Source organism: Octopus sinensis, unplaced genomic scaffold (assembly GCF_006345805.1).
Source record: "Octopus sinensis unplaced genomic scaffold, ASM634580v1 Contig18296, whole genome shotgun sequence".
Taxonomy (NCBI): domain Eukaryota; kingdom Metazoa; phylum Mollusca; class Cephalopoda; order Octopoda; family Octopodidae; genus Octopus; species Octopus sinensis.
In genome coordinates, this window is record NW_021835720.1 from 1 (window position 1) to 9030 (window position 9030).

General features: G+C 36.1%; 1 protein-coding gene and 1 long non-coding RNA gene across 2 annotated transcripts; both read left to right on the forward strand.

The window, feature by feature from the left end:
• Window positions 1–1482: 1482 nt before the first annotated feature.
• LOC118761879 (zinc finger protein 85-like) lies at window positions 1483–8789 on the forward strand (the record flags this gene model as incomplete). The annotated part of the gene is made up of 3 exons (XM_036500049.1): window positions 1483–1779; window positions 7259–7559; window positions 7812–8789. Coding segments are annotated over 3 exons (1167 nt in total), but the record flags the coding sequence as incomplete, so codon positions are not given.
• On the forward strand, window positions 5026–6548 carry LOC118761878. The gene is made up of 2 exons (XR_004997704.1): window positions 5026–5141; window positions 6412–6548. It is a non-coding gene; the product is annotated as an uncharacterized LOC118761878 (long non-coding RNA).
• Window positions 8790–9030: the final 241 nt, after the last annotated feature.

The window sequence follows — 9030 nt, forward strand, 5'->3', positions numbered from 1 at the left end:
TCGAAAGAGCTGTTCTTCACTCCTGCTCCAGAGCATCGGCTGCGGGGCCATTCCGAAAAGCTCTACCTGCGACGATTTCATCTCAATTGAAGGAGAGGAGCTTTCTCCGTCCGGGTTGCGGATCCGGAACAAGCTGCCAGACGAGATGGTGAAGATGCCGACGACCGCTTTGTTCAAAGCCTCCCTTGACCTCAAGTGGCCTGAACTCTTTACATGAACACCACCCTGTACTTAACTCCATGTCCCCCTACATCGCCTTGCTATTTGCTTTTGAGCCAAATTAACTAACTAACTAACTAACATATGTATATATATATATGTGATTGTGTGTGTATGTATATGTATGTGTATATATATGTATATATACATGTGTGTATATATATATGTGTGTGTGTGTATGTATATGTATGTGTGTGTGTGTATGTATATGTATATATATATATGTATTACTCATTACTCTTTTACTTGTTTCAGTCATTTGACTGCGGCCATGCTGGAGCACCGCCTTTAATCGAGCAACTTGACCCCGGGTCTTATTCTTTTGTAAGCCCATTACTTATTCTATCAGTCTCTTTTGCCGAACCGCTAAGTAACGGGGACATAAGCACACCAGCATCGGTTGTCAAGCAATGCTAGGGGGACAAACACACACACGCATATATACATATACATATATACGACAGGCTTCTTTCAGTTTCCGTCTACCAAATCCACTCACAAGGCTTTGGTCGGCCCGAGGCTATAGTAGAAGACACTTTCCCAAGGTTCCACGCAGTGGGACTGAACCCGGAACCGTGTGGTTGGTAAGCAGGCTACTTACCACACAGCCACTCCTGCGCCTATATATGTATATACATATATATATATGTATACCTTTTTGGGGTCCGATGAATTAAGTACCAGTTGTGTACTGTGGTCGATCTGATTGACTAGCCCTGTCCCCAAGAATTTTGGGCTTTGTATATAGAATAGGAAAAAAATATTTCCAATGTTGAATCACTGTATCTTTTAACTATCCTCTTTATCTCACTGGCTCTTTTTTTCTATTTCAGAATATTGCATCCTGTTGACGTTAAAGAAATCTCTTCATTCAGATGTGCCTCTGATGTTTTTATCAACTTTCATCAACTAAAGGAAGATGATATATTTATAAGGAGCATTCATCAATACATCAACCTCTTTACGTAAAACGTATTCATAGGAATTTAAAAGACACTTTTATTGTTGCGTGTACGATGAATTATTCTCTGATAATGAATCGTTTAACTAAACACAAAAAGCCTGATGCAGTAGAGAAACCATATCGCTGTAATATCTGTGGTAAATCATTCTCTGAAAGTTATAACTTGATTGTACACAAACTTACACATACAGGAGAGAATCCATATCGTTGTGATATTTGTGGTAAATCATTCTCTCAAACTGGTACCTTGAATAAACACAAACGTATTCATACAGGAGAGAAGCCATATCATTGTAATTATCTGTGGTAAATCATTCTCTTCAAGTAGTCATTTGATTTGTCACAAACGTATTCATACAGGAGAGAATCCATACCCTTGTCATATCTGTGGTAAATCATTCTTTTATAATAGTCAGTTGACTTATCACTTACGTATTCACACTGAGGGAAAACCTCATCACTGTGATATCTGTGGTAAAACATTTTTTAGAAATAGTGATTTAACTATTCACAAATGCATTCATACAGGAGAGAAGCCATTTTCTTGTGATGTCTGTGGTAAATCATTCTCTCAAAGTGGTACCTTAACTAAACACAATTTGGTCCATACAAGAGAGAAGCCATAACATTCCAATACCTGTCTCTTTTACTTGTTTCAAACATTTGACTGTGGCCATGCTGGAGCACCGCCTTCCAGTCGAGTAAATCGACCTCGGGACTTATTCTTTGTAAGCCTAGTACTTATTCTATCAGTCTCTTTTGCTGAACAGCTAAGTTATGGGGACGTAAACACACCACCATCAGTTGTCAAGCGTTGTGGCGGGACAAACACAGACACACAAGCATATACACACATACATATATATGACGGGCTTCTCTCAGTTTCCGTCTACCAAATCCACTCACAAGGCTTTGGTCGGCCCGAGGCTATAGTAGAAGATACTTGCCCAAGGTGCCACGCAGTGGGACTGAACCCGGAACCATGTGGTTGGTAAACAATCTACTTACCACACAACCACTCCTGCGCCTATATACGATGGGCTTCTTTCAGTTTCCGTCTACCAAATCCACTCACAAGGCTTTTGGTTGGCCCGAGGCTATAGCAGAAGACACTTGCCCAAGATGCCACGCAGTGGGACTGTACCCGGAACCATGTGGTTGGTAAGCAAGCTACTTACCACAAAGCCACTCCTGCACTTGTGGTAATTATTTTTGGGGAAATGGTGTTTTAACTATACTTCTCCTGACCCCAACTTCTTCTCTTTATTCCCACATAATTTCTCTCTTCACTGACATCCCCCTCCACCTACAAAGACTTTCTCACTTTCCTGAGCATCAAATTAATACACCTGCTCATTGATTATACACCTGTCATCTTTTTTGTTTTTCTGTAAATTTCAAGTAATTTTTATTGAACTTCTAGTTCAGAAAATAAAAATGACAGCCCCTATTCTTACTAACGAAATGAAAAGGCATGCTGTGATTGTGGCTTTGATTGCTAATCATGGTGATTTAGAAATTTCTCGTTTTCTAAAAGTTGCAAGATCTTTCGTTCACAAGATTCGTTGCGAGTTAGAAAAAGATGATGGAAATGTATCACCTGTCTCAAAACGTAAAAAACATTCCAAGCGCTCTGATTCTATCAGGACACCTGAATTTATTCAGGAAGTTAAGCAAAACATTAGAGACAATCCAGGAAAATCAATGAGGTCAATCGCAAAAAAAAAAAAAAAAAAAAATTTTGTTTGTCGAAAAAAACGATCCGAAATATTGTACATGAAGACATCAGATACAAATCTTGCGAGAAGGAAGAACGAAAGAAAACTGATTTATCAGATCCGAAAGACTTTTGAGTATCTAAATGCATCAACACAACAATGGCTTTGATGGTGCTGGATTTTTGTGGAATTTTATTACATGGCAAACAATTATGAATATTCTGTCTACTAAAAGACGGGATTTTTTTCTTCTTCAAATTTTACCTTGTCAAATACAGTTTCTTGGATGTCAACATGAAATTCATGAATCACAACTTCAATATCATTTATATATCTAAATATATCAACACAGAGATGACTTTGGTTTCTGAAGATGATTGTGCTGGATTTTTGAGGAATTTGTTTTGAGAGAATAAAGGAATGGGAATAAGGAATAAAAGTTTTAAGTGACATTGATTTTGTCTTTGTTGTGTTTTCATCATCATCATCATCATCCTACTCCTACTCCTCCCCTTCCTCCTCCTCCTCCTCCTCCTCCACATCATCATCCTCATCATCATCAACCTCATCCACCTCTTCATCCTCCTCCTCCGCATCATCATCAACCTCATCCACCCCTTCATCATCATCATCTTCCTCCTCCTCATCATCCTTTAACATCCATTTTCTATGCGGGCATAGGTGGGAAAATATGACATGAGATGTCAAACCAGAGTGCTGCTCCAGGTTCAAGTCAGGTTTGGCTTGGTTTTTTGGGGCTCTATGCCCTTAACCCTTTTGTTACAAACCCGGCTGAAACCGCCTATGGCTCTGTAGTACAAATGTCTTGTTTTCATAAGTTCTGAATTAAAATCCTTCACCAAACCTTAGTCACAATTTATGTTCCTAACACTAGCCTAATGATAACTAAGTTATTTTACTAAATTCTTTGTTATATTTAAGTATATTGAAAGAAACACAGAGCATCTCGACAGAATATGGTAACAAAAGGGTTAAAATATATAATAGAGAAACAATTCTTAACCCTTTTGATACCAACCTGGCTGAAACCACCTCTGGCTCTGTAGTACAAATGTCTTGTTTTCATAAGTTTTGAATTCAAATCTTCCACCAAACCTTAGTCACAATTTATGTTCCTAACACCAGCTTAATGGTAACTAAGTCATTTTACTAAATTCTTTGTTATTAAAATTAATTGAAAGAAACACAGAGCATCTCAATAGAAATATGGTAACAAAAGGGTTAAAGTCACCATGATATTCTTAACCCTTTTGATACCAACCTGGCTGAAACCACCTCTGGCTCTGAGTACAAACGTTTTGTTTTCATAAGTTCTGAATTAAAATCCTCCACCAAACCTTAGTCACAATTTATGTTCCTAACACCAGCTTAATGATAACTAAGTTATTTTACTAAATTCTTTGTTATATTTAAAATTAATAGAAAGAAACACAGAGCATCTCAAAATAAATACAGTAACGAAAGGGTTAAGCTACATGGCGTATTTTATAAATATGCCTGTTCAAGTATCATAATAGCATGAAAACTAGTAGCTCTTTCGGTTGTGTAATTTAATTTGATATGGATCTTTTCGGTTTGAACGGAAGTTTTTTCTAGCAGTGTCATATGAAATTGTCACCCATAATTATAACCCTAGTATCGATCTGTTTTAGGGCAAAGGGTGGGGGAAGGGTATCTTTATTCCTTCAGAAATGTAAATAAACCCAATCTGTTTCTGAAACGAGGGACATATTCATACGGCACAGAATGTTTTAACCGCAATAGATGTCATTGATTGGTTGAAATTCCAGAAATTGAAGAAAAAACCCCACAAATATCTTACGAACTATAGAATTTTCTCAATAAAGCCAAGAGAAAAAGATGTTTTATAAACACATTCTACCAGTATACGAAGTTTAAAAGTGTTTAGTTACGTGGAAATTATTTTAAAAAACTGCCGGTCAAACCGAAAAGATCCTAGAATATACAATTACACTTTGTTAAAATAATCTGGTGAGGATTTAAAAAAAAATTGAAGATGGAGTTATTGACAGAAAGGGACAAAGTTAAAAAAACACCGGTACGAATCCAACAAGTCAGTAGCGCTCTCTATTGGAGAATTAAGGAAATACAATTATATCAGGGGAAACAACTTCTACACCACATCAACTACGTGGCCAAAAAAGCTAATTAAGGTGCTTAATTACCGATCACTGAGTCGCTGTTTATTTGTGAATTCGGTAAGTTGACAAAGATTTACTTTAAGGCTGTAATAGTGTTGATAATACTACTAATAATAATGTAAATAATAGAATTCTGTGAACCTCTCGATGTTACAGTAATTATTTTTCGAAGCGGGAACCTGACAACAATTAGGAAAATATATTTGCTCGTCTTAATTAATAACTTCTGAACTGAAATGTTGATTTGTTGTTTATAAAATACAATGACCGACTGTTACATGTGATAGAACTGAAATTAATTGGTAAAATGATAATAAAACAGCGTAATTAATTAGTTGAATGTGAGGAGTCCGATTGAAGAATTCCACATTAATATATTTCTTGCATTTCGGGAATTTCAACCAATCAATGACGTCCGTTGAGGTGAAAACGATTTCTGCCGTATAATTTTCTGGCGGCGTTATATGAAAATGTCCCTGTTACATATTATATATTTGTTTAAGAAACAGATTGGGTTTATTTACATTTCTGAAGAAAAAAAGTTACCCTTACCATCACCCCTAACTCTAACCCTAACCCTAAAACAGATTGAAATACTTACTGATCAGACCTCATATACACAAGACCTCAGAAATAATGTTTTTTATTGAAAATATTACAGTTGTAAAACGATACCCTTCCCCCCAACCCTAACACAGATTGAAATGCAATAGATCGATACTAGGGTCATAATTATGGGTGGACACTAAAAAGGGAACGGTTTTGTTTTCCAGAATGACCTCTCAGTTTATGGCCACTGGGTATCTTTTCTCTCATAAAAATCAGGGACATTTTCATATGACACCGCCAGTAAATGTTACGGCAGAAATCGTTTACACCTCAATAGATGTCTGTGATTGGTTGAAATTGACGAAATGCAAGGAATTAAACAACAAATATATTACAAACTACAGAATTTTCTCAAGGAAGCCAAGAGAAAAAGCGAAAAGATCCTAATGATGTGTAGGGCATTGCCCATGGGCTCATCGTAGACAACATGAAGACAGGGACCTTCACTGCTGGCTAGCTAGTTAGTGAGCTGGTCCAGGAAAGGGAATTCCGGCCGTGCAAGATGAAGTCTTAAATCAAACATTTTTCTGAAAGGTAGAGGTGAAGTGTGGTGTAAACTTGTGTGGGTATACCAATGTTTCAACACCTCAATGAACTCTGACCCCTGTAAACATTGACATTAAATGTCTGACAGTGTTCATGTTGTAATATTTACAATGTTGAATTACTATGTCACTTGACTATCCTCTTTATCTTACTGTTTCTTTTTCTGTTTCAGACTATCACATCATGTTGACATAAAAGGAATTACTTCGTTCAGATGTGCCTTTGATATTTTTATCAACTTTCATCAACTAAAGGAAGACGATATATTTATAAGTAGCCTTCATCTATACATCAACGTTTCTATATAAATATAATCTATGACAAACAACAGTGAAATATATTTCTTGTCTTCACTGTCTGGAATGTAGAGGAGGTGATTGCTTTACAAGTTTGGATAACTTTACAAACGAGTTGACAGTTTTCACCTGTTGATTTAGGTATTAAGTAAGATCACAGATGAAAGAAAGATTAACATTAAATTATTCTCTGAAAAAACTGATGCAAATGAACACAAACATATTCATGGAAAGGAAAAAAACAGTATTATTGTGATATATATGACAAATTATCCTGTCATAATGAATAAGTTAACTGAACCTAAAAACTCTGATACAAGAGAGAAACGATATCGTTGTGATATCTGTGGTAAATCATTCTCTAGAAATTGTCACTTGACTACACATAAACGTATTCATACTGGAGAGAAACCATATCATTGTGATATCTGTGGTAAATCATTCTCTAGAAATAGTCACTTGACTATACATCAACATATTCATACAGGAGAGAAACCATATCGTTGTGATATCTGTGGTAAATCTTTCTCTCAAAATAGTGGCTTGACTATCCATAAACGTGTTCATACAGGAGAGAAACCTCATCATTGTGATATCTGTGGTGAATCATTCTCTCAAAAAAGTCACTTCTCTATTCACAAATGTATTCATACAGGAGAGAAGCCATATTGTTGTAATATCTGTGGTAAATCATTTTCTGATAATGGCAATTTAACTCGACATAAACGTATTCATACAGGAGAGAAACCATATCATTGTGATATCTGTGGTAAATCATTTACTGAAAGTGGTCACTTGAATAAGCACAAGCGTATTCATACAGGAGAAAAGCCATATCATTGTGATACCTGTGGCAAGTCATTCTCTGAAAGTGGTGTCTTAACTAAACACCAGCGCATTCATACAGGAGAGAAGCCATTTCATTGTAAGATCTGTGGCAAATCATTCTCTTGTAATAGTCATTTGACTACTCATAGACGTCTTCATACTGGGGAAAAACCATATCACTGTGATATCTGTGGTAAAACATTCTCTCGAAGAATTCACTTGTCTGATCATAAACGTATTCATACAGGAGAGAAACCTCATCATTGTGATATCTGTGGTGAATCATTCTCTCAAAAAAGTAACTTCTCTATTCACAAACGTATTCATACAGGAGAGAAGCCATATTGTTGTAATATCTGTGGTGAATCATTCATTGCAAGTGGTAGCTTGAATAAACACAAGCGCATTCATACAGGAGAGAAACCATATCATTGTAATACCTGTGGTGAATCATTTTCTGATAATAGCACTTTAACTCAACATAAACGTGTTCATACAGGGGAAAAACCATATCATTGTGATATCTGTGGTAAATCATTTTCTCATAATAGCACTTTAACTAAACATAAACGTATTCATACAGGAGAGAAACCATATCATTGTGATATCTGTGGTAAATCATTCTCTGAAAATAGCCATTTGATTTGTCACAAACATATTCATACTGGAGAAAAACCATATCATTGTGATATATGTGGTAAATCATTTTTTGACAGTGGTAACTTGAATAGGCATAAGCGTGTTCATACAGGAGAGAAACCATATCATTGTGATATCTGTGGTAAATCATTTTTTGACAGTGGTAACTTGAATAGGCATAAGCGTGTTCATACAGGAGAGAAACCATATCATTGTGATATCTGTGGTAAATCATTTTTTGACAGTGGTAACTTGAATAGGCATAAGCGTATTCATACAGGAGAGAAACCATATCATTGTAATATCAGTGGTAAATCATTCTCTGGAAGAAGTGTCCTAACTAAACACCAGTGCAGGACAGAAACCATATCATTGTGATATCTATGGTAAATCATTCTCTGGAAGAAGTGTCCTAACTAAACACCAGTGCAGGACAGAAACCATATCATTGTGATATCTATGGTAAATCATTCTCTCAAAAACGCCATTTATGTACACATGTGAGTCTTCACACAAAAGTGCAACCATTCAGTATTAATCTTTATTACAACAATTATGACTATTTTTTTCTGCTGAAAGGCAGGGCTATTTTTATCTCTTCAAATATGATGTTATCGACTTCAATTTCAATAATGTCAACATCAAATTCATGAATGTCATGTATATATATGGAAGTATATCAACAATGCCTTTGATTTCTGAAGATGATTGCTCTGGACTTTTGAGCAATTTGTTTTGAGAGAATAAAGAAATGGGAATAATGAATAAAAGGTTACACTGAAGTTGATTTTGTCTATGTGTTTTCATCATTGTCGCTCTTATCATCATCATCCTTTAGTGAAATTTTTTTTTTTACTGGCATGGGTGGCACAGTGTGACATGAGCTAGCAAACCATGATGCTGCACTGGGTTCCAGTCTGATTTGTTTGGGTTTCTTTGGGTGTATTCTCCTAATGCTAACCTGTTCACAGTTTATGCTGTGTGCTTCAAGTATATGTGTATGTGTGTGTGTGTGTGCATATACATAC